The 27,445-nt window shown below is 39.6% G+C and overlaps 1 protein-coding gene across 1 annotated transcript in view; it reads right to left on the bottom strand.

Annotated features, from left to right (window-relative positions):
* rngtt (RNA guanylyltransferase and 5'-phosphatase) overlaps positions 1 to 27,445 on the bottom strand; it is an 85,925-nt gene that overhangs the window by 41,515 nt on the left and 16,965 nt on the right. Inside the window, exons 9-11 of the mRNA XM_053336966.1 lie at positions 18,754 to 18,889; positions 15,716 to 15,787; positions 4,693 to 4,857 (exon numbers count right to left, since the gene is read on the bottom strand). Coding sequence (XP_053192941.1) covers positions 4,693 to 4,857; positions 15,716 to 15,787; positions 18,754 to 18,889 — 373 coding nt within the window. The remainder of the gene's footprint in view (positions 1 to 4,692; positions 4,858 to 15,715; positions 15,788 to 18,753; positions 18,890 to 27,445) is intronic.

Below are 27,445 nucleotides of genomic sequence, written 5' to 3'. Positions count from 1 at the left end.
TGCTTTAATTCTGCAACCACCAGACTGGTTATTAGGTGTAGGCAGCCTCAAGGCCATCAGACAGCCTCACGTAACAATTAACAAACTATAAAATGTATAAACCTGAGACACCTTCATCTAGAATACATAATGTCAGATAAATACATCCAATTCATAGAGCAAAGCCCACCAAACTAAATAAGTGCCTTGATGCACATCAGCGATTGTGATTTCATAGTGCACTGGCCCCCAAATGCATTTCACTTCACTGTTTATATTATCAGGGAAGTCAATTCTCTTGGTCTATTTTGTATTCAGTGCACAAGGTAAACTTGAATCTCACCCAGTATGATTAGAGTCGAGCTCCATGAAAAGACTGCAATCTTACAAAAGGTATCTAGATAACTGCTTTTCATTTCCCTATCCGAATTCAATCTCAGTTCGAAAAAGATATTTCAAGATGGGATCCACAGAAAAACTAATTTTTTCACCTGCAGCTATACGGGCATCTGGACTCCAGGGAGGGGCTAGTATTCAAAGCGTTATGTCCTGGGGTCAATTGGAGATACTAATCTCATGATGGGAAAGTGAATTCAGCTTAGGCCTAATGTCTTTAGAGATATGATAAATGAGGACGGGATATTACACATTTTGTGAAGGGCAAAAACAGTTTAACACCATCTAATTTGCTTTTGTAATTTTAACATTACCACATTGTGGCTGTATTAAATCAGGATATACCATGAGTCACATTTAATTACAATACGCTCGGCAAATGTTAGGCCTATTCAGAGAGGGCACATCTCGCCAAATTTTCCATTTCCATGAACTGAAAAATGTAATTACTGCTATTTAAAAAGTTGCCTTGGAGAACGATTAATTTAATTGGACAAATGTAACCATATTTTGTGGACACAACATCAGGGAATATATTCAAGAGTAAGAATGATGGAGTCTGCCCACACAAAACTATCTGAATGAAGACAGTTTAATAGCTGCTGTACACCCAATGCTTAAAAAAAACTTTTTAACTACATTTGTTTGGGCTACTAATATCATGCAAACCAGCTTTTTACACACTGTATGCACATGGGTATAAAATGTCCACATGAACTTAATTTATTTAAAACAATTTAATTAAATGTGGATGAGGAATTCTGTATGAAGGTCAATGAATAAACATGTCATGTCCTGGGCCGAAAACATAAAACACAATAAAAATAGGTTTCAGTTGGATTCAGTTGGACTTTTGACTTGTTAAGAAAAAAGTGGGACACTCATTTCTATAATCCTAGGAGGAATATGAACCATATACATGTAAATTGCTTACTCTAGTCTCCAGCGGGCAAGAAAACAACTAGAAATCTTAGTCTGCCTGGAAGTGGGTTCTTTAATTCCTTGGAATATATAGATATCTGCCAACTTAACAGGATCTATTAGTTCCCAGTAAGGGAAATATCATTTGTATCTATTGTGAATCATTCTAATAATGCTGTGTATATTTAATGTGCAGTTTTATCAAGCCCAAATGATATTCAAGGCATTACACAAACGCAATGCAGGGAGAAAACAAGCTTATTTTCTTGTTGGCACATATTGTTAAGTTGTTACAAGAGCTTATTCAACAGTCAGTTTAGTTGCTTAAAGGCTTACTCCAAAGAAAAAGTGAAACGTGTGAAGCATTTGAATCAGGAGAGGGATATAAAGCAGTGCATAATGTAGAAATCAGAAGAAATTGTAAATACAGTAGAGTCTTCAGAAAGCGTTTAAGCCTCTTGAGCTTTTCTACATTGAATGGTTTTACAGCCTGAACATTCAACGGATTAAACTTTAAGCACAAGTAGACAAAGAAAGCCAATGAAAAGCTTGTGGACAAAATGAAAAAGTATGTATAAAGTGGTGAATGGATTACACAAAGGCTAAACTGAATGGTGCTAAGTTTTGTTGAGGACAGCAAGCTATGACTGGATTGTCGTACTATCTTAGGGCTTTTGCCATGTTTAGTCTGGTTTGTCTCTTTTCTCTTTTGATGTACCTTTCTCACCCTTGGTGTGATTTATTTGAGTTTCGTCTGGACACAGGAACTGTACTTGGATGGAGACCAAAACAATGATACCGAGACCCTTTGAGGAAGTGATCTGGTCCAACCTCAATCTGACCCAACCCCAAAAGTGTACTCTACAAGTTCAAGTGAAATGGCTCCTATAGAAGGCATATTAGGATGCTGATGAGCGAAATTGACAGTTGCAAGAAGCTATCCGGAGTCAACCAAGACCTGACACTAGTGCAACGAAGAACATTGCATTTCAGGACCTTCTTGCTCCTACCCCAGACACATCTAATCATCCAGTGATTCAGACCAGAGCTAACAAACAATAGGTTTAAAAAAGCCCTTGGGCACTTTGGTTATAATTTTTTGGAGATGATACCATCAATCCACTGATAGTTATGACGAACATGTGTTAATGTAAATGAGTTAAAAAACAATTGCATGCTATTTACTGTAGAACAGAGACCACCACCCTATAATAAAATGCCATTAACTTCTGAATTATTTTCTACTTTTGTAAGCCAAGTTCATTCAACATACAATAGAGGGGAATTTCCAAAAGAATGTCATCTGGTTGTACAAATGCATAAATTCAGTTTTATCATAATGGGCCTTTGTAAGATAATTGGACAGTGGAGGAAACTAAAAGAATAAATGGCCCCAATTGGTGGGGAAATGGTGTCCTGAATGTGTAAGTGTCAGTGATGAAAAACAGCAGCATAGCAACAGACAAAAGCCATCATACAACTCCGGCCTCTGACTGAAATATCACTTTAAGGAAACAGTGGTCAATATGCCATGAAGTAGCCGGTTGTGTTGCTATGAATTAATGAGCTAGATTCCAGTTCCCCCTTTTAATGTTCCACACAACAGAGATATGACTGTATGGGGAGCAGATGGCCACTGCACAGCACAATACAGCAGTCAGAAACCAGACGTTGTTCCAGTGACTTCATTTCTAGAATATCTTCATCGGCATGAACCCCAAAGGCTGGGGGGTGATCCCTCATAAAGGTTCTCATGGAAATGGACATCCTAGGGTTAGAATAGAGGTAACCCAACCACTCATACTTCGAATTTTATAAAGTTCAAAAAGAAGTGAACACCAAGATATCAGTGTTGGCAGAAGAAAAGAAGAAATGTCTAAAACTTCACCCCCTACGCACACTTTGATTATCTGTGAATGTACAGGGCAAAGATTTCCAACTGTTCTTGGTTCGAGCAAAACATCAAGTTAATTGTGCTCTGACCTCCAATAGGCCTGATATTGAAGCAAAAGGGCAGACCTTTGAGAAAGGCGTAACAGTGTTTTATAGGATAAAAACTATGAAAAGCACAGCTCTATAACCTGGGCCAAGATCATTTATTATAAGACAAAGGAGTAAGATTTTTGAAATATACATGAAAATGTGACTGAAGTAACATAAAAGATGCATTCAACACATATTCTTGGTGACAAGCAAATTATAGTGAAGCTTGGCCAAAAAATCTATAAAATCCAGTCCTATACATAATAGCTCATACGTCAACGAGCTGTGTATTGTGATGGTTTCTTCCTTTTTTGTCACATGAAGACAGAGGTAGGAAGAAGTAATCACTGCCAATTGAAGATTAATACAAGTGCAGGTGCAGGCAGTAGAGTCATAGAGGCATATTTGCACCCAGCAGCACAGTTCGGGGTAGATGAAAAAGCTGTACCTTTGTTCAAATGCACTCTGACACCACGAAGAAGAAACCAATTGCTGCAGTCTTCTGACCAGACAGCTGTACTCTCTCAAGTCTTTTACTGCAAATTAGAGTGCACCCACACTGAATGATGTCTGGACTGACTCTATTCCTGGTCCATAAGACTACCCTCAGTTGTGGACATGACCCTAAGATACTCCCTCACTTAACGCAGTTACTAAAGGGAGTAACATGGCTTCAGACTTCAAGGTGCTAAATCTCTTAGCTGTTATATTTCACTGGTTTTCTTGTTCGCTGCTCTCTCCAGTTTGCACCCTCTCTTGCTCTTTTTAGACTACTTGGGAAATTTAACATATCATACATAACCAACTTGTCACTGCCTGCTCCTGAATCTGACATTTAACAAATGGAAGGAGCCTGCTGCGTTCACAACTTCTCCCAGGGAGGTCGAGCAGAAGAACACCCTGAGCTCCTGAGTGCCAGTTATCATACGCAGGGGTCAGGACACTAAGGCCTTTGCCTTCACCTGCTATCTAATTGGCACATGGAAACAATCCCTCACTGCTTCTTTAGGTCGGGTCTAATCTGGTGCCATGGTTATAGGCTGAGCTACCAGTTGCCAGTGAGCTCCTAACCCCAGACTTGACTCAGGCAGGGAGCTTGTTTCTCTATTTTCAGCAATGTTGTACAAGCCATATAGTTCTTTTCAATTGCTCTTAGGCTTGTGCTTCACGTAGGGGCCAATTTGTAGAAAAAGACCCTGCCAACTATTAGTCTGGAAAACATTTCTTCAAGGGAGGTAAACATGACATTGCTGAGTCACAACTTTCATTTATCGAGACAGTGAGTGGATTTTCGGGCTTGTGTGTGTGTTTGTTTATCTTTGTAAAGCAAAAACAGGGATTTTTGATTAGGTCTCATCTTTGAAAGAAATAGGAAGAAAAACAGACTGGAAAGAACTCCTTTGCTCACATTACCTTGCGTGATGCATGAATGTCAAAGAAGGGCTTATTTCGGACACTGAATGGCTCCTTAGTTTTGTCAATCTGTCCAGTCTTCATCTTTTCCATCCGTGGAGAAATGATCTCTTTTTCTATGCATAACAGCCGGATATTGAAATCACACTGGCCAACAGGCTGTCCCTGAAACACACAAAAAACAAAAATAAGTTCAGAAATCATATATATATGTATTATATATGATGTGTAAATATTTTTACACTTTCTGAAACACAAATAATTGACATTAATAAAATAAATAAAGCAAAATAACACAATACAGTTCATTTGGATGAAGTGATACGGTTTCTCTGGGATTAGATTAAGAACACAAATTCTACTATAAATCTCTTTTGGAAAAATATTTCACAGATATTCTAAGATTAAAACAAGCTGCACATTCATCGCCACGAGAACAATAACTTGTTGTGAGGAAGAGGACAAATGCGCTTGTAAGCCAGAACAAGATGGCCATTCTCAAAGGTGAACAAACCTTCTTCACATTAATGTCACATTAACTTAGAGCCTAAAATGGAACATGAGGATGAACCAAAGGACTCTTTCTGGAGCTGAAATGATTAGTCTATTAATAAATGAGTTGGAAAGAAAATGAGAATCTACAACTAGCTTGCTAAACAATTGCTGAAGTCTTTGAAGTGCCAAAAATTTGGTGGTTTTGGCTTCTCGGGTGTGAATATTTGCTGGGTTTTTTTTCTCTATGGTGTTAAACCAAATATCTTTTGGGTTTTAAATGATACGCGTTGATATATGGTAAGTCAACTTGGACTACGGGAATTTATGCCTTTTTCTACCATTTTATGAATTTTATTTTAATGAAAATTTTGTAGGCGTCAGCCCTAACTAGCACCATAAAATCTTGGCACACGTAGTCCATTGTCCTCAGTAAGGGTCAGTTTACGGTCGATTGAAAAAGCCGGCTGTCATTGAAAAGAAAGGAGACACATTATCATTTAAATACGAGGGTAATAGAGCATATTTTCAGACTGTCTTGTCTGGAAGGTATCCATGGTGCAGCACTGGGTTGTTCACATTAGGAGCGACAGAAATAATAGGGGTCAAGAATAGAAAAAAAGAGAGCGAGCTAGAGAGAGAAAATCAAACCCTGGATAATTTCTCACCTCGGCACAGCTGGCCAGTGACTGTGTGAAGTGGGTGTGAATGCAAGGCACAAAATTAGCACCGGACGACAGCCAAATGCTGGTAGAAATATGCAAGTGGCTGGTTGATTTGCTTCACTCACACCCAAAAACACGATGGTAAATCTACTGAGTGGCTGGTAAAATTTGAACATTCTCCAGTCATTTGGCCGACAGACAAAAAAAGTTTTGCACCCACTATGAATGTCAGATTGTGGATTTCAGTAAATTACAGAAGAATCACAGCAACTTCTAGTCTGATTTAGGAAAGGTGTGTGAGAAGGAGGGGTTTGAAGCTATGTGACAGTCCAACAAGCTGTTTTGATGGAGGTCCACCAGACAGTAGGTGAGCAGTGTGTACTGTAGGTGGCATGGGGTAAGCCCTGAATATCAAGACGGTGACATCAGTGCACATGTGAATATCAACAGTGGTACAGTGGAATCAGTTTTATTTGGTGACTATGGCAACACATTACTCCCATCATTGGCCAGAGACTCGTTGTCAACAGATAAGCACTAGTGACCTGAGCCCATCACTTTCTTTCAAACAGACAGGGGCACTAAAACAGAGCAAAGGCGCTACCAAACCCATCTGGTAGCTCGCTGTGAGTGTGACAGGAAAAAGAAATATGTCAATCCTGAAGTTCCTACCTTCAGTTGATTAATAAAGATGCTTCAGTGTAAAATTAGAATATCCATGTCACAACAACCATGGCCGTACGACCAGTTTAAAGTGTTAAATGGAGACAGAGACGTGCTGAAAACGAAGATTAATTTACAGTCACCACCACATATCAAAAGTGATTAAAAAAAAGACTCACAGTTTCCACTTTAAATCATCACAAACAGCAAAATCGCCAAAAAAGAAGCGTTCTAAAAACCTGCCAGACGGACACCAACTGAACGCATGACGACAATTTGACATTTCATATTTCTCACAATTTATCAGAGGGGGGAAAAAGAAGCTTAAACTTAGCAACCAAGCTGCCATTTCTTTTTTTGCCAAGAGACAGAAAAAAAAAGAATGAGAGGGAAAACAGTTTCACTCGTAACATGGCCATTAATAATCTAAACAACATTTAAAAATGTCTTCTATATATATCACCCGATACTTTGTCAGACCTATGACACATACCAGATCCTTTAATGGATACTTTACTTGATGAGTGAAAATAGTCATCATTAGCCTCTTTATGAAACTACACAACAAGTCCTGCTGTCCAATGGTGTACTAAGTAGGTACTAAATACTTTGGTGTAATAGATAATTGTCTACTCTTATCAGTTGTGTTTTAAAGAGAAAAAGCTTAACTTGAATGACTTTGGTCTAATCCTCAAAAAGGTGCCAATAAAAACCTTGAAGAAAAGTTCACTTGAGCTGAGTGTATTTGTAGAGGTATCATGGCAACTAGACACTGTTAACTATATCGTGTTAGAAAATTAATTACAGAATTTCTTGGTGTCCTTACAGGGAAAAAAATCATTTCTAATGAAAAGGCAAAACATATTGGATTCATCAGGAGAATGTCATGTTTTCTATAGCAAATGTTTCCTTGTATGATATTGTGATATTCTGTCTACATGCTTTACTGTATGTTTCTTCAATGTTATGTTTCCAGCATTGTGAGGGCTAAGTGAAGAGCATTTTATCTTTGGTTTCTCTTGCACATTCTAACATTTAGCTTTTTTGTATTGTTTTATTTATTTTGTATTTGACTTCAAACAGTATTTACACTTTTTCATAAGAAGGTCCAAATAAAATGTAATCAAAATTGAAAACGTATGGTGACGCATTTACTTCTTTATTGGTCCTACACTTGTGTGCTATGGATCAATACTCCTTGATCTATATCAATAGGCACTGTGCAGGAAGGTTGCTTGGGGACTTGGGGGCATTTGTATTCTGTTCAGTTCTTGTTGGGTAAAGGCCAAGTCTTTTCTCAAGAGCTTTCTATTGGAATTATTGGACATGGGAAGAGGAAAAAGATTTTTGTTTGAGGTGGATGAGGAGGTGGATGACCACTAATTAGTTAAGATTAGATGCAATTACTTGACTGTATTGTTTCATGAGTCATTCTGTTATTCAGAAAAGATGATCAGAGTATCCACTTGAGTATGTGGTGTTATGTGAGCAAGTACAGCACAGTGCAAACCCTGATGGACAACATAAATCATTCTCAACTAGTTGCTGTGTTTGTGTGTGCGTGTATATAACCATAGAGAATACAGCTGTGTCTGCTGGGTGTAGTGATACTAGTATGTGTGAGGGAAAAAAACATTACCATTTCAAAGTTGGTGTGAAGGATCAAAGCTTTGTTTCCTACAAAGATTTTACTTAATTTTTAATTACACCATGATTAGTTACAATTATTATTAATTATAATTATTATTAATTACACATTATGTTATGTGTATGTTTAAAATGCCAACTAAATTTGATAATGTAGACTTAATGAGAACAAAAATGTCATTAAAATTGTAAGATTGTAGAGGAAGAGATTTCACATTGGTCATGAACCTTCAAAACAAACTAAATATAAACATTACCATTTGGAAACTTTAGTCTTTGCTACATAATTAATTCAACACTCAGTTGATAACATTCATTAAATCCCTTTTTTTTCTCTCTTTTTTTTCTTTAAAAAGGTACATTGTACAGGATTTTCTTTTAATAAAACCTAACCTAACCCAAAAACAAACAAAAGAAAACAATGTATAGACTCCAACAATGGTAATCCTACTCAATCATCACTTATGACCCACTAGAAGTGTGCAGTGGAGTGCAGAGACCCTGTACTCCACTGCACTGTACTGCCTGTATTATCTTATTATTTTGCAGTGTTCAGGATGCCTCTGGGAGTCAACCTTTAGGCATTAGCTGAGTGGTCCCCAGCCAATAACAGCGAGCAGGTTACATCACTGTCTCCATCTCGCTTCTCTGCGTCATGAATGTATAAAGAGCGGCAGGTCCATGTGCCTGCTTGACCCCAGGGTGGGTTCGCAACTGATACACCACTCATGGCAGCAGCATGCTCGCCAGCAGCGTTTCCCCCGAGACAAAGTCAACCTGAAACACTAACGCCATGCTAACATTATTACAATCGATGTGTGCAATCTCATATGTGTCTTATTGGTGGAGATTGCTAGTGTTAGTATCTAGCCTGTAACAAGAGAGTCAGCAGGGAACAAAGACTGTATATTAATCTACAGTATATTTTCAGTTAAGCTGCACCAGACTGCATGTGAGTCACAGTCAGCCAACATAGCAGGTGAAGGATACCAGGTGACAGTAAAGTAATCATGTATGACAGGTTACTTCTGCTATGGAGACATGAATTTAGGAAACCTTCAGTAAACTGATCACCAAAGCTTCTTTTGTTTTGCATTTAGTAGTGTAGTGAGCTACAAGAAGTGTGTCTGTCTGCTATCAGCTGATCACATCTGATCATCAGTGTTGAACAGATTCCTTCATCTAGCATAGAAAGAGACACTAGTATCAGCAGGTGAGAATGTCGGTCTGACACATATTGACTGTTTAAATCCTATTGTGGCAGGAAGAGGATGAAGAAAATATGGCAGGATAGCCCTTTACAACATAGACAAAACAGATAAATGAGATTCACCTGTGAGCTAGGGAATGTGAAAACTGACAGAAGCAAGGTATAGAGGAGAACAGAGATGAGTGTGAGTGAAGAGGAGGAAATAACTGAACTTAATCCAGTTTCTGGATAACCTACCTCATCTCTCACAGAAAAATAGTGAACTATTTTGCTGCCTCTTACTGAACACTCCTGTGCTGAGGAAGTGGGCTGATCCCCAGAGCGCATTTGGGAAGAAAGTTTGCCTGTCTTCCCAGGATAGGATAGGATATGCTCAGAAGCTGTTCCCTGCGGCGGTTGGATCTCAAAAAAAGAGAAGCTAAGTGCTAATTCTTCCTTCCTGTAACTCTCCAAGCTTCTCCCACTCTCTCCCAGCCTCAACCTAACTAGACCTACTCAAGTGAACTGAACATGACCTATTCACATTCATTAAAATACCACTCACAACAATCTCATATAATATATACATATACAAACTTTTCTATTCTTCTTCTGTCTGGCAGCCAACATTTTGAACTATAAAGTAGTTATTTCAATCCCCTACACTACACCATAATGTTTCCCCATGTCTGCAGCCAACTGTTTGCCAACACATTAGCCATAAACACTTAACAATCAAACAGCACGCCATGACTGTGCTTCTGTGACTTTGCTGTGGAGTCTCTCTGGTTCACTTCATGCAGCCGTCTAAAGGGATAAAAATTGGCAACTTCAAAATAAAGTTGGAGAAACTCATTTGAAGACTATTTTGTTTTTTTTCTTTTCGGGGGTGACGCACAACATTCTCCTGGAGCAACAGCTGGTATCATGTCCCACACATTCGGCACCATCTGTCAGCTGTGTCATATGGACAGGACAAGATGTAAGTGTGGATGATTCAAGGCATGTGCTGTCCACGCCTGTTCAACAGGAAAACACAGCAGATAAGAATCTTGTTAATGAAACATTACTGGGAATAAAGATCGGTTTGAATAATAGTGCAACCCTGAAACAAAAACATCCACCTCAATCACAAATCCAATATTAGTCTGTTCTGGATTTAGAGCTAGCTGGAGTCGATAACAGTAAGGACATGATACTTTCTATATTCAACATACAGGTATGCTTAGTTTAGAACCTTAATTATACCAAGTAAAACATGATATCCATAAAATCCTATATCGCGTTCAACATGGTACAGTACAGTATTGCATAACAACCTTTATGGGTAAAGTGAATTGCAGTGCATAAGAGAGCACATAAAGAATCTATATATAAAGATGCATTAAATGTTAAACAGCAGAGAGCTGCAGGACCAGAAATAAAAGCCTTCTTCGGTGTGAGGCTGCCGATACTAAATTATGAACTCAAGAATATAGTAAAAAAAAACAACAAACTTTGCCTTTCGAAACGCAGTGCTGGGAAAACTGTTAAAAGCTATGTGACTGGGATCATTTGGGATAAACGGCATTATACTCTGGTGATAAAATCAGCACTCAAACCAGTCGCATAATGTGCAGCTTCCCTCAGGATATTCCCAACAAAAACATAGAGGCTTTCAGGCTGTTTTGGCCTAAAACTGTTTATAACCACATATCCTGTTTATGTGTTAGAATCACAGAGCTTTAATACACAAGCAAAATCAAAGCATATTAAAAAAAAGATTTATTCCATGAAGACTGAAGGTTTTTTATTGCTAGTATTCACATTATATTATCTTTGGGATTGGAAATTGGAAATTCAATTTAAGAAGTCCAAGACAGCAGCTTTCTTTTTTTGAAGCCAGACACGCTTGACATTACTTACATTTTCAGCTGTTCCAAAGACAACGGACGAAGATTTTTGCTCCGTTTTACATCCAATACTAGCAGATTTTAACCAAACCTCCCGCACAGCAGAGCCCCTTCTTCCTCCTCCACTATCTTCCCCTGGTGTCTACCACTATGAGATGAGAAGTTCTCTGGTGACTGACTTTAAATGAGAGCTTATTTAAGCATACAAATATCAACTGGCAGGTCGTAGGCCACGATTTATGAAGACAGGTCTATCTCATTATACTATATGAGCCCCCGAAGCCTACTGTTCCTGCTCCTTTATGACTCACTTCAACACCCAGTTGAGCCCACCTCTCAGATAGAGTTCTAAAAGGCATGGCAAAGAGATGTCAGTTCGGTGTGACGCAGCAGGGTTTAAAGGGAGCACAAAATCATTTATGGCTATAAATATTTTTCTACCATAGAAATGTCATGACTATTTCTGCTTCTGAAATCCTGAATACATTTAGGTTCCTCTGATAATTAATCCAATAAAACAACATGAAGAGGTGATAAGCTTTTTTGGGTGTGCTGTGCTAAATTAAGGCATGTGCAGACACTGGTACAGGTTCCTGATTGACAACAAGGTATATTAGTATTCTATAGAAAACTGCCTGTGTCCTTTGTTGAATTTTCAGGCTTTTTAGTTGCCGAATGCAGAGAGCTACTGCTTCCTCATCAACATTTTAGTAGATTTATCCCCATAACAACCACCTTGATTCTTTAATCAATGTCCACATGCTCAACCATATGTTCAACATGGAAATGAAGATGGAGACTCACATCGTAATCAGAGGCAAAATGCAGATGAAAGTCCCAGCAGGGTAAATTCTGAGATGCAGAGATGCACTCTGATGTATGAATAAATTAAAGTAACTGAGGTTAACCATACAGTCGCCGTCAGCCACTCATGGCTATTAGCAGCCAGACAGCAATAAAACCTCAGAAGCAGTGCTACTTTTTTATCTGTAGACTCGCACCTCTACTTATCTACATTAGGTGAAAATCATTGCCACTATACTAATAACATACCGTTAATGTACTGCAGGAACACACATTTCAGACTGTTGGGGAGATGTGACTGCAGAGGAGTTACAGCGCATCATCAGAAAGATGCTGCTGTGGTTCTGAGAGGAATGATGCAGCCCGGGGACTATTATTAGGATGGAAAGTCCTACATAGCTACAGCCTGTACCTGCACACAAATTTCTCAAGCAGAAGTAAATGGAGCTGATGTCGGTAAAGCAACAGATGAAGTTCCGCCCCCGTTAGCACTGCAGCGAATGTTATGAACACTCCTGTCCATCAGCGCTTCATATGGCTGAGTCAATCATTGTGTCTCATTCTGAATCTAAAAGAAAGATTATTTTGGCAAATTCATAGAAAACAAGGTCAATTAAAGTGTCAGGACATTGATGGTGGATGTCAAGCGCAAATCCCCCATGTTTTATTTCAAGATAATGGCTTTCAGCAACTTAAAAAATTAAAAGACGTGTAATTGTTGCTGCGCCTTCGTCACATCTTGTCAGTTCCCCCACAGTGTGGGAGCTGACAGTGACTGACAAGCAGAAACGACGGCCTAGAAAGACAAAAAAAAGTCTGTTTATACTTTGCATGAAGAGCAAAAATAGAATATTCAGTCCATCGACCAGTTTTACAAAGACTTCAGAGAGATGTCTAAATTCATTCATTGCAAAAATCAGTTTAATTTTTGACTACCTTAATCAAAAATACAGTACAATGAATTCTGGGTAAATGAAGTTGTACTTTTTTCTTTTTCTTAAATCTAAAAAACCTAGTTTATTGAGAAACTGCAACCAGGTGCTGAGCTCTGTTTAATCCAGCCGAAAATGTTTGGCTTCTGGTGGAATTCAGCCGTTACTGGGAACATTTAGCAAAGAGTCTCACAAAAAAAAAATCCAACAGTGGCTCAGTTTCATGTGACTTTCAGTTGTCATTTCAGGCAGACAAAAGTCTGTCAACACACATCTGTCCAACATATCCACCAGTTCCATTCTGCTCCTCTGAATCTTGTATATCCTCCATAGTTTAGTTCCAATATTCATCTCTGATATCTTCGTCTTGGTCAAGAAGCCAACGATGCCTCATGATTAATGAAGTAAATCATCAATAGGGGTAAAAAATGATGAGCAAGTATTGAACATTTGCAATTGCTTGAATTTGAAATAGGCTGTTTTTGTCAGACACTGTGCCAAGTTATGCAGTGCAACAGTCACACAGATGATGCTGCAGACTCTGACAGAAGCCATCCACACTTTCTCCATAAAGTCTATGAAAACAACTCTTCAGACCCTCTCTTACTGTGTTACAAATGGAACTGTGAGCTGTAGTTCCTCTGGGGACGTGTGGTAGGGTTCAGGAAGAGGGTAAGAAACCATGGCATCAGAGGGTAACCAGTCCTCCAATAGGACTCCAGCAATGATGCCTTGCTCCGAGGCAAAGCAAAGTTTAGATTTCTTAAAATATTTTCGAGTCATGAACAGATCCAGGCCGAGAGGCAACGCAGTCGAGGAACCGGAGATTTAGAGAATTTCCTGTTGCATAAAATCTCAACACAGTGCAAACCTAAAGCAGAGCTGGGATTCTGTGGCTTCTTAATGTGGCAGAGCTCATTACTTATAATAGTCTCCTCGGGCAAACAAAAACAATTGATGATGTCCTCATGGTTGTATATTTCCAGTGGATTACTGCGGTCTCTAACAACTATTTCCCTTTCTCATTGCTCGCTCCATAACAGTGTTAGAAAACCACAAATTATGAGTCTTTTTTTTGTGCTGTTGGGTGCCATTGGTCTGGAGATGTCAGTGGTTGTCACCATGGTAACATGGGTCTTAGATCTGAGTTCACCCTTGGGGTAGGATGTCTAATTGTTTTGGCTTAAAATGAGTCAGTCTTTATTTATGCGATAGTCAGAATGAAGCAGTTTCATGGTTGGAGTGGTTCTGTAAATGTAATCTCACCTTTTAGGATTACTAATAAAATCAATATCTCTATCTCTACCATATTGACAAAGCTCATTTAATTCCATCAAAATCCATCTGACCCTACACAGACATCAAAATTACCTGTCATGGTGAGAGGACACACGCTTCTCATTCTGTCCTAATCGAAAGGTGTCCCGGCCTTGCGTTTCACCCGACTTTCCAAACAACTTTGGTGTCACGTTAGGCCACGAGCCTGGCAGGTGGTGTGTGCTCCCCCCCGCTGCACTTTCATCCTCAAGTCTCAGGATGGAGCCTCGGTGCCAGGGAGAAGCCCACCACAAATAATGGAGGAGGCTAATAATTGCTGGCCAGGATCAATACAATAGCGCTTTACCGGCGGCCTGGGGGAGTCGTGTGGAGCTGCTAACCTCTGCACCATCTTACTGAGACGTTCTCCTCGCCGCTGGTGTCTTTATTGAGCCGCTTGCTTGTGTGATCCTCTGATCGATGGAGAACAGGAGGCAACATACAAACACAATGGCCGAAGTATCCCCTCCTCACCCTCGGCTGCTTCCTTCATCCCGCTGTATTCATCAAGATTTTATAAAGGACAATATCGGAGGCTCGCTAACCCGGCGATCTGCAAGCTCATTTGTCTCCGCCTGCCTTGTTGGTTGCCATTAGCGACATACAGATCGGTTGAAGGGATGAATTAATTCTACAGTTGGGAAGAGTGTTAGCAATTAACAGCCTTGTGATGTTGTCCTCGGGCTTTTCTCAAGAAAAATGGCCAAGTCAAAATAATGGAACAAGGCAAACATGCTCTTACACAAAAAAAAAAAAAAAACTCATTTTACCCAGAAGAGCAATTACAGCTGACCAAATGCTACGCATACATTACTGGACCGGTCTTCAACCCAATAAAATGTCTCAGCAATGTTAACAGTTTGCATTAAATATTTAACGACATTGGAAATCAAAACTGCTCTTCTAAGTGATTATCATAAACTGGGTCATAAAAGGCTATTTTAGTGGTTAAAAACACAAAAACTGTGCTCATAAATGTACAGAGTGTTCACACAGTTCAGGCCCCAGCGTTAGGGGTCGGGCTTTAGTGACAGCCCAGTGCGTGACAGGCTGCGGGGTCAAGCAGAGCAACACTGTCGTCTCTGTAAAAATGCTGCAGAGCCGGGATGAACGCTACTGCTCTGGAATTCCGACCGAGTCTGAGGATAAGAAAATCTCGTTCACGTCAGTGTGGTTTCCTGACATAGAGCTGGAGACTTTGCTTTGATTATCTATGATATGAGCTACTGAGAGACTACAACAACAAATTATATGAATAACAATTTCCTCTGTTGAGCTAGATCCCTGTTTAGAGGAAGTTAAAGAGCTACCGATAGACCACAGTGTTAGTTTATTCTTTCTGACATCTTTAATAAAGGCAGATTTTCAGTTGTGGTAGGTCAAAGAAAAGGCAAATATGTTCTCAAAGGGCCGGTTACTCACATTGAATTTGATGATGTCGTATATCAAATAGCGGGGGACAGGCTGACCGTTCACCTTGTCGATGATCATCTCCTGCAGAGATAAAGACATAAGAGTCGGGTTAAAAGAGGGAGAGGGGAGGGGCAGAGACAGGGGTGTACATTTGTTGGGTGCAAAGAGTCTCTGCGATAAAAGACCTGAATAGAAATGATGTAGAAAATATATAGAATTAAAAGTTCTAAATCTGGGTAGTCATCATGTCAGTTTGAAAGTAGTTATGTAGTTATGCAGGATGGAAACTACCAGTGGGACATTTGACTGGGGGGGGGGGGGGTGTTGAGTGTTCTCAAGGGAATGCATGTTCAGAGAAGCAGATGCCTGTGGCAATGGGAGGTATACACATAGGGAAGAACTGGGGAGGTGGATGCGGGGGTATGTGTGTGTGTGTGTGTGTGTGTGTGTGTGTGTGTGTGTGTGTGTGTGTGCGTGCTGGGGTCTGGAAAAGAAGGACACGAAAGCAGAAATAGCACCGCACATCCATAATGCAATGCACTCGAGAGAGTCAGGTGCAGCAGTGATGGAGGACACCCAGCAGACACATGCTTTGTTTTCAAAAGGAACTGTTACACAACCGCACCAGCGTAGTGACCGCAGAGATGATGAGCACCAAAAACATCACCGCAACTGTGAGGGGGGGGGGGGGGGGGGGGGGGGGGGTGTCTCACACGTCTGATGCTTTACCTGTTGTGTTTTTGAAGTGAAGCACTACATTTAGAGAACCATGTTTATTCCCTTTCCCCTCATGAAATATTCAAGCGGCTAACTGCTGTAACTGACAGGTGAAGGGGTAACAGGTAAAATTTAATTAAAAAAGGCTCCAAAGCTGAATTTTCTAGATCTATTTGTACTAAATGAATTAGAGTAGTATTGGAAAGGTTGTGTGACAAGAATATACATCATATGGTTTGATTAACAATCAGAAAAAACAGGATAGGAGTGGGTTTTTTTAAAGCCAGATCAAACATTGAATACAAAGGACACAGTAGTCAGGCCAAATCTGTTGTGTTTTGCTTGCCTGCTTTCCTGAACCAACTGATGAATGCTCTGTTATCATTTTATTTGCTTCTCAGTGGAACAGCAGATCTCGTATTTTCTCTAATGCTGTTCCACCTGTGCTGCATGCTGCATGATGGGAGTTTTTGAAGAGAAAATCTGGTGTTACAAACTGAGACTAAAGGTGGAATTAGGGTGAAAAGATCAAACTATCACAGTCAACCCACCGGAATGATCCGTGTCGCCAGTGATGCCTGTCAGTCAAGGAAACATGACCCAAATCCTCTATTAACTTAAAAGTGTAGTTTGACATTTTTGGGAAATCTGATTATTCGCCTTCTGACAGACTTAAATAAGTCACTTGATACCACTCTCATGTGTGCACACAGGGAATGTGAAGCTACTGCCAGCTGCCAGTGAGCTAAGCTAACTACTCCTTTAATATCTTAGATAAAACAAATCCCAAAGTTGCCTCAGACTGACATGAAAAGGAGAACTTATCTGAAGAGAAGCTAACATCTTGTGGAAAAACTTATTCACTGTGTATTTTTTGTAGAAATTGAGCATTTTGGGCTTCACAGATAGTTGTGTAGACCACTTTTCCAACTGTTTGACTACTTGCAACTTTATGTCTATTGATAGTGTGTTACAATTAACAATATGGATATGATTTTACTTCACACCTCGGGGGGGTCAAAGGGCAACACATCAACATTCATTTGCAAACACCAAACGGGCAGAAAGGAGAAAGGGGAGCGAGTTGTAGGCACGCATAGCGCCGCAGGAAGGGTTGGAGGGAAAGAAATGATGTCATTCCAGGAGGCTGCCATCATTATGCATGTGGTGCACTGAACCGTTTAGCGGGCAGACAGCGACGGATGAATACGTTAACGTGACCAAAGGAAACCGCCAGAAATTCAATCTAAGCGGTGCAGTTGTTCAATATTGGAAGTCGAGATGATGTAAAGCTCATTAAGACTGTACAACAAAAAAAACGTGTAAAAAAAAAAAAAAAAAAAAAAGACAAAGAGCAGTGCCTCTGGGCTATAGATGAAACATAACCGACAAACGCAGCTGGGCTCACTGTAAGCAGCTAAACACCACCCTCCTCTAACACGGAGAGCTGGAAGCATCAACAGATAAATAAACAGGAGTCAAAACAAACCTTGTAGCAATCTTAACACGCATCCTCGCCGCTCCTTCAAAGCAACACTAATACGCCACAATTAGATGTCCAGCCTGAGTGAGGAAACTAATTCACCGCATCAATCAGCAACTGTTAAGCCCAGAGGAAGTAAACATATCTATTTTACATAAAATTGCTAAAACAAGATCTGGAGGAAAAAACAAAAAGAATGACAGGAAACTTGTCTTTTATCGCCAATGTTGGAATACCAAACAAAAGAGAAGAAGAAGAAAAAAAAAAAAAGCCAAACTAATCAAATCTCAGCTGACTACATGTACACGCAGCAAATTTGCTTGCCCGTGTTTGCAGTTAGCGAGTGTGATAATGACTCATGCTCGTTGCACCTGCTGCTGGGGGAGAGCTGGGACCTCTGTGCGACCTAAACTGCACATACACGCCAATAAAAGTTAAAGCCTGGTATTTTAGGACTTTAGGATGGAGGATAAGTCACTGGCTCCCCCGGCGTCGCCCCGAGGAGCTCACCGCTGAGCTTCACATCACAACACGGCGTGGAAGAGACAGGGGACACTGGCAGAAAACTGGAACTGTAGCCATTTCTCCAGGATATGGATGATCATTTTCCTGTCAGGCTGTGCTGTCAAGACTGAAATCCTTTTTTCCCCCCCCAACTAATATACAGCTACTGATGTCAGTTATCTGCGAGGCTGTGCAGCAGGGGTATGATGGGAATATTAGGAGGTTAGAGATGGAGGGAGGGGAGGGGTCAAACTTGTAGGATTTTCAGGAACTACAGAGAGACGATGACGCTGCACAAAACATTAAAAAAGAAGAAGTCATATTATGAGGAACAATAACTTACCCCATCCAGCAGAGTATTTGCTAAGTGGACCCGCGGATCCTTCCGGAAAGGAAACTCTAGGTTGGCTATGTGGAAAATACTGTTGTCTCTGTCGACCATGAACACTTCGTTTTTTCCATTTATCACCATCATGTACCTGTGAGGAGGAGAGGATGAAACATTAGCCAATCCTACCTGAAGCCAAACAGGTGACCCCTAACATTTGGAATCTGTCAAACCAATCACTTCCTGCATTCAAGATTTAATGGGAATAACTCATGCTTTTGTATTAGAGCCATCTGTACCTTGTAAATGTGACATCTATTATATCTGAAGTATTTGAAATATAAAAACTTGGATTTTCGAGGAAATTGTATTCATAGATGTAAATATTTAAAAGCTTACACCCCAAAATAACAAGTGGAAGAAGGAGCTTTATTTACTTTATTTACTAGTTTTCTTCACTGTATGATTAACAGAAATGCCCTGAAACTGATTTTCTTTATTGGACTTGTTTATACTGCTTGAATAGGACTCTGATTTATAGTGACAGCAACTAATTGAATGCTTAACCATGTTTTCTTTTGTTTGTTTATACTGTCAGTAACATGAATGTACACTCATACAGTCATGTCTCACTGCAATATGCCATAAACCAATTGATTAAATAGTTAGCATGTTTACTTAACCACTGTCGGCTGTGCATGCTTTTCTAACAATATTAAATGACATTTAACTGTTAAACTGTTCAACTTGATTCATTGTAAGACTTAATTAAAATGACTTTTGTTGTATTTTTTTTTTCCTTTTACAACTAAGGCATTAAACTTTGGCCTCTTAATCATCTAATATTTCTCCAGATGTACAAACAGAACAAAGCACATTAGCAAATATCAAGGAAGTGCTGTGATAATAACTGTCACACACAAATTAGAATGTCATTTATATTCAAGGAACCCTTCATTATCCTTTTTTAAAAGTCTGATTAACTATAAGTGACATTTTTTTCATGAATATTCATAATGGGTATAAAGTTTTGAAGGAGATTAGCTTGCTTAAAGTCTTCAGTTTGTTTCTACATGTGATTTTTTTTCATAATTACATTCAAAGCACAATTTGTCAAAAGTAAAGAAGTGAAAAAAACAGGTTGGTTAATGCTTTACAGTGTAGTCCCCACTTTTTTATCGTTAACTATTATGAACATTGTGACTCTTTAATGAATAGATTAATAAGCATTGCTCTGCTCAAATAGCACTCCTTCAGACATGCAAAGCTGCCTATGATTTCCTTTAATTAGTTCAATGTGAAGATTGAATATGGTAATCATACTTTAGAGCTGAATCGCTGTGAGCAATGAGGAAAACAAAAACACTTGAGATTTGGGTGCCACTTAGATCTGCAAAACAATAAAGAGCCTGTATATCTATCTCTTATCTGTTGATTAGTGTCTCCAATTCTAAATAAAAAAGGTGAAGAAGGCGTGAGAGCTTTTATCATGTCTGAAGAGAAGAAGAAAGATTTCCAAACAGCCTGCTAATTGCAACATATTACCAAAGCAACCGATCTTCCTTCTATCTAACTGTGCTTTATTGGAGATATGACTGAAGAAAGAACTATTTAACCTCACAAACATGAAGCAGGTAGATTTTTGGGAATAAATCGAGTCTTGCACAATGCTTGGTTGTCTTGCACTAACACAAACTTCTTAACTCTATCTTCAAAAAGCATACATCACCAGCTGTTAGGTGATTTGTCTGCATGAGCGGGAAACTTGACTAATCCACGACTGGCCTTTGCATGTGAGATAAAGACTAAAAAATCATCCACAAATTCAGCTTCTGCAGGGGGGAAACCTTAATAAAAAAACCTCTCTGACTGACCATGTAATCTAATGCAATAGTTCTACAATATTACTCCAACTTCTATTATTAAGACTTGAATGTTCACTGCTTGCTGAGACACTCTGTGGTCATTCTTGGGGTGGTATGTTGTGTTATTATTGGATTAGAATGCATTACACTGCAAGGGTTTTACTGTCATTTGGGCCATCACATCCTGTCTACTTCCCAATTTCAGCTTTGGTAAAAAAAATCAAATTATATTAAGTAGAATTGAGAAACTCCAAAGACAGGATATTGCTGGAAAATTACTTTTTTATCCATGAGTGACTGGGACACAAACATGAGAGCAGAGACTGTTAGACTGTTAAAATAGCTGTCGGTTTACCAGCACGGGTGCCGACATGAGTGTTTGGCTGGTATTAATTTGACACCTTCCTTTACATGCTCACAGGTATGCAAGGTCGCCGGGGCATGAAGTGCGAGCATCAAAACCCTTGCGTATTACCTTCTAAACTTGTATTCTTCCGTCTCCGCTCTTGAGAAACGCTACACTGGAGGGGGAATATCATTAAATAGCATGAGTGCACACTTCAGGGGTGAACTCATATATGCTACTTTGAGGTATAATCTTCTCTAGATGAGGTGGCTGTAAAATTAACCTGTTACCAGCTCTTAAGTTGATTTGTTATAATATAAACACCCCATATGGATAAAAAAAAACCCAATTACAACTTCAAGCAATTATCCGTCTCTGCGTGAGCTATTTAAATGAGACAGGCTTGCCTGGAACGTGGTGTGAAATGGGATGTTTTGGTCTGATTGGGGTGAATTTAAACTACCACAAATGAGTCATTTGTGTGAGGTCAGTTTGTGAATTTGTCCGTACGTCAAGAAATGTAATAATTATGTAAATAAGGGGAAAACTATTTCTAATTAAGCAAGTTGGTTTAAAATGAAGCCACTATGTAATTATGGCCACTGTCAACCAATCATTTCTTGTTTCCAATGGCCAAATGTACAGGCTTGGTGATAAATTATAATATCCAAAAAGGCAAAAGTGTGAGCGACGCATTCATACCAAATGTTTATTGTTTGATCAACGTGGAAGGATGATCGCTGTGTTGGCAGATATTATAGGCAATTTCCAATGAGGGACACTAAACAGACAACATCTTTTATCCTCCCTTCTGTTGGTTCCCAAAGATGAGCTGAAAAGACGAGCCACGCCCAGAAACACCAGCGCCATTGTTTCGTTAACTTACAGCAGAAAGCTTCAAACCCTAACAGCAGGGAGCATTCACTATAGAGCATTAACACCCAACTCCTTTGTCAACACTGTCATTTACTGGGTTTCACACATGTGTTACTCTCACCATCTTTTTACACAATACTTATGATTACATTTGCATGTAATGATGCATCTGACATTTGCATTCCAGGCATAACGCCATAACTGTAAAATAATGATTAATGATCACTGCAACTGAATCACAATAACTTAGAATCCATTTCTTTTTTCAAATAGCTACTTAATTGTTTAATCCAAATGTCATAAAACTGTGGAAACAGTCACAGTTTCCCACAGAGAGCAAATTGCTTCATTTGTCCAAAACAGTCCAGAAATGGTATATTTTCAGTAGAATAAAACCTAGAAAATACAAACACACCCTCATATTATAAAAAGCCAGAAGCCAAAAGTGTTTGACATTTTTAGGCACAGCTCTAGAGATCACAATGCTAGTCTGCTGGTCGACCCTCTTCTGTCCACATTTTTAACTAAATGCCTCGAACAACTGTTAGATGTTAAATGGATTGGCACAATCATTCATGCCGTGAGTGAATATTTGTAATTTTCTGTAACGCCATCGTCAGGTAAGACATTTCTAATTTCTAGACACTTATTGCATGACATATGATGAAATGTCGATTTTTGATGATTCAATTTTCTGTTGATCAAATAATTGATTAACCGTCCAAATGTTTCAGCAGCACTAATTAGATTTCAATTTCTTGTTTTCATGTTGATTGCTGATTAATAAGACTGCGGTAGTCTTGTCTTTATAAGGTCCATTGAGACATGTTGTTGTGAGGAGGAGCTGTATCATGGTGTACCTGACCTGACTGTAAAAAGGGAAAAAAAAACCCCACACAGAACAGTCTATTGACAAATGTACATGTTTAGCAATCTGGTGCAGTTTTTTTCCCCCATGACATTTCCTCGGAGGGGCGAGTCACCCTGCCAACAGTAAAAAACTGAACAAATGTAACATGTAGTAACAGAACAAGAACATGACTGACTTAATCTATGTTTCATTTCAGCTCAGTGTAGAGTAATACACCAATACAAACAACCACCTCACTGCCTGGGTCTATAACGACACTGTCCACGCCATGTATCCACATCACTCCCAGTCCACAACAACATCAGGGCTCTCTCACCATTATTGTGGGGGTTTTTTTCCAGATGGTGGAGCGATTGATGCGTCTAACTAATTCATTTTCAATGAGAAACAAGCGGGCAGGTATGGAGGCGTAGGCAATCTGACAGGTGGAGTGACGAGTGGGTGCAATTTTGTTAATATGTTGCAGTCGTGAAGGGTTATGGTCACGCCCGTTGCCAGAGTTCAATTGGGTTGAACTTTTTTCTACGTGATGCGCCGTGCAAATCAATAGACGAGAGAGTGTTTCTTGCCATTTGTGAGTTTCCTGAGATATAGAACTGTTATCAAGGCATACAGACAGGAGAGCTTTCTTGTGGCAGAGAATGGGCGTAAGACTGGGTGCATTAGCTAACATTATATAGTCTACAATTCTAACTTAATCTAGGCTTACTAGTAAACCTACTGACTTACTAAGTGATCTCATTTGAAAGTTGGTAGTTATGTTATTTAGTCAGACTCTTTCAATATTTCTAAAATACATATTTTTTTGCTATAGCCTATAAAGAAAAAACAGTTGTATAAGCAGCCATGCAGAAGTTGTTTTCATCATTACCATGCATAGAGCGGTAACCATGGTAGACTGGCATTTGTCTGCCTCTTTATTCATAGGAGGAACGCAGTGAGACCCCGAGGGTGCAGCGCCAACACAGAGCAGAGAGGTGAAAACAATGAAGCAGGTGAACTGACACATTTTACTCAAGTTGATGACAACTCGTTGCTGCTTACAGCTTTGTGCGTAAAAAGCCATTAAGAGTAGTTTATCGCAACACCTGTTCAACAAACATAAACATGTAGAAAAGTGATATTTCCACCTGTTCTGCCCACAGCATCCCATCCACCACCACTATGTTTTACACCACTACAGAGCACTGGTTAGACTAATAAAACAAAAAGCTTTCTCTCTGTGTGTGAAGCCAAAATTGTTTAATTTAGTTTATAACGTATATTAAAACTAGTTCCATTCTTTTAAACATGGCTACTGGCTTGGTAACCACCCTAGTGAATCCCCACCAGCAGCAGAGGGAGGAAAACAGAGGACAGCATAGAGCCACAAGATTATGATTTGAGTCTGGGGTGCTATTAACCCCCTGACCCCCTATCCAAAAAAAAAAAAATGTAGTAATGAAAAAGAAATCCTAATGATACCCCCTTGTAGTTTTAGAGAATCTACCAAAAAAACATCTTAGGGGAAACAGTATGGTGGCTTCATTAAAACACCTCTTACAAACCCAATTACACTTTACAGGCTGCTGCTGCTCTTTAACAAAATACCAAGTGGTGAATAAAGCAGGATGAACTAATGAGTGACTGCAGTCCTGCTACATTTCGAAAGGTTAAGGATCCCAATCAATGTGCTTGAAAATGGAGGCTAATTAGCTCGCTACTTTAACATATTATGTCATAAAAATTGACATGAGGCTTTGATGGAGTACGAGCTCAGACTGAAGGGACGTGCACCTTTCGGGGGGAAAACAAAGTCTGATGACACGAGATGGATTTGGATAAGGCTTCCCCCCACTGACAAAAGCTGCACGTAGCTCCGTACCTGCTGTGACTCTCCATCATTATCACAAAGGGATTAGATGTAATAAATACGGCATCAATACCAGCTGGTTCAAAGTGGGAAACTTGAAAAGCTGCCAGGAGCGAGCGTGTGTGTAGAATACTACATAAGCTGATAGAAGTCGGCACTGAAAGCAGAATTGTGCCCGTTGTATGAAAAGATAAATGCAGCTTTCCCATTGTGTAATATAAGACTGATGATGACAGATGAGCTAATGGTTGTTTTTGTTATCAATTGAACTGCCTTATTTTTCCTCTATTACTCTATTAATCAGTTGGTTTACAAAATCTCTGTTAACAGTGAACAATGCCCGTTACAATATCCTACAAACCCCATGCTGACAACTTCATAGTGGTTGTTTTGTCTGTTACTCAAAGTGATTCAGTTCACAATGATTGGAAAAGCAAAAACCTCACACCGGACCAGCAGGAACCAGCAGGAACCAAAGAACGTGTGTATTGTTTCGCTTGACAAAAGAACCTAAGCAATTATCTGACATGAAAATAGTTGCCAGTTACTTTTTGGTCGATGGATTAATTGGTTAATCGTTTCAGCTCTGGCATAGTAGCACAATTATAATGATTTTCCAAAAACTGAGCCACAGAAGACTGAGCTGAATAGTGTATATTCAAAGATAGACATAAATCATGGTTGAAATGCAATACAGAACATTTGAAAATAGCAAAACTTAGAGCTGCAATTAAGCATTAAGCTTACATATTCAAAAGTGCTGCTTGATTAAACCACAAATATTCAGTTTATTATCAAATGACGTGAGTGGCTGGTACTACTGATTTTGTTTTCTGTTGATCACCTGATTGTTTCAGTAGAATTTCAATATTGCAATTTAACTTCTTAGATGGAAAGATGATGGCTTCTCATACTGTAGAAAAACTGAAATCCATAAATGACAGAAAATATATAAGAAATAACATAAATAGATACAAATGTTTCATTTCTTTTATAATTTGTTGAAATTACTTTTTGTTGAGAGTACAGTTCCTTTAATTTACTATGTGCATCATTGTTAAAGGCATAGTAAGGTGTACAAATGACAATCAAGTTCGAAAGGAATCACTCATTTAACAACCCAAATGTTCAAAATAGAGGGGAATAAGCAGCTATTGTTGTAATGCAGAGAGGAGCTGGGTGGGGATGAGAAGAGAAGAAAACCATCAGCGTGACAAAAAGCTCCTGTCTTTGATAAATGCCCTACTTCTTTGTACCTCCAGGAATTAATGCGTAGGTAGACGGCACTCCCTTCGTTCTGCTGGTGATCATTTCTACACGGGTTTTTAGTTTTGGGGGAGGAAGGAGGAGGAGGAGGAAGGGGGAATGAGATGCTACACATAACCAAATTATTTCCGTTACAGTCTAAGTCTTCTCAAGCAGACTGGCTAAAGAAAGTGGTAATCATACACCCTTGAACTCCCTATTTTAGTTAAAAAAGACAGGATTGGAGAGATCAGAGTGATAAGCATGACCCTCCTCCTCCTCCTCCTCCTCCAGTCATGACAGGAGAAAGCGAGAAAACACTAGCCCTAAGACATAAAACAGGGTCATCCAAAAGTCTTCTGGAAGCCGCAAGGAGAAAAGAAAAAACAAAAAAAATGTGGGAGGAGGAAGAAAAGAATGGCCAGATATAGCTGCACTATAAAAGGTTTACATTTTTGGGAGTTGGGGAGTGGGCACACAATGAAAGCGTTATTAAAAAAAAAAAAAACAATGAAGATGGTGCTCGGTAAGAAAGGGAATAGGAAATGTCTGGATAGCTCAGTTTAGGCAAATGATGATTCCCACAGACAGGAAGGTCCTCTTGTGCAAAGGGATATTATCTTTAATCCCGGAAAAAGAACCAATGTCTGAGAAGATCAAACAGACAGGCTGAATGTCACTACAGAGAAGATCTGTCAACCAGTGACAACACAACAGGTCTGCACTGGGCAGAAATGGTTACTCTGCTGTCTAATTGGCCAGTTAGCCATGGCTAACGCTGTCAAGTGTGTTCAGAAGAGACCAGGAGGAGACCATTAGTGCTGCATAACTCCCAGTGGTCCTATTCGCCATCTTCATCTCTCCCTCTCTCTCTGTTGCTCTGAAGTTATATTAACAGCAGCCACATTATTCCTTTTTTCTTATGACCATCAGAAAATATTCAATCTAATATGGCCCTTTATTCACTCAAGTTTTCGGTCCCTCCCTGTCTGCTGTCTCTTTTGTGCTCCAGGCCTCTGATGGGTGCTGTGAGCCTCTGATTTTATCCTTATCCTCGGGCCATGTCCCCCGAGCACTTTAGCCCTAATGAGGCACAGACGGCTATTGTGTCGGCTCTCCCAGACTAGTCCTGCGGTATGACTGACAGCAGCTGAGCTCCGGGGGAGGCCTGAGATCAAATCTAGCAGCTTTGCACATCATTAGTGGTGCGTCAACGAGCAGGACTGCTCTCTTACACCCAAAGAGGCCAGGTTGACTTCTTCAGACAGACAACAGAGATAAGAGTCGAATCCAAAACAAAGAAAACACAAGTCACATACAGCAGTTCACTGTGGTGCTGCTGCTGTGACATTTGTTTGGGGAAAAAGTACCAACAGACTAAATGCAACAGGGAGGAATGACAGAAACACATTTGATACATTGCATGAAAGTCAGTTTTAAAAAATGTAAACATTTGTTCAAAGAAGAAGAATTCCAAAACACGTTGGATAGTGTTAGAGCTAGACTGGCAAGAAAACTATATTTGTCTTTACAACCAGGTCAGATCATGAATCAGTGTGTCCCATCCCTACTAATTAAGACCACTGCAAATTCACCCACTTTGCCCAAAAGCAACTGACTGAGAACTTCCATGTGTAAATGAAAGAACCTCA

The sequence above is a fragment of the Scomber japonicus genome, chromosome 17, assembly GCF_027409825.1.
Source record: "Scomber japonicus isolate fScoJap1 chromosome 17, fScoJap1.pri, whole genome shotgun sequence".
In the NCBI taxonomy this organism is placed as follows: Eukaryota; Metazoa; Chordata; class Actinopteri; order Scombriformes; family Scombridae; genus Scomber; species Scomber japonicus.
Note: the sequence above shows the minus strand (reverse complement) of the source record. Positions and strands in the feature narration are given on the sequence as shown.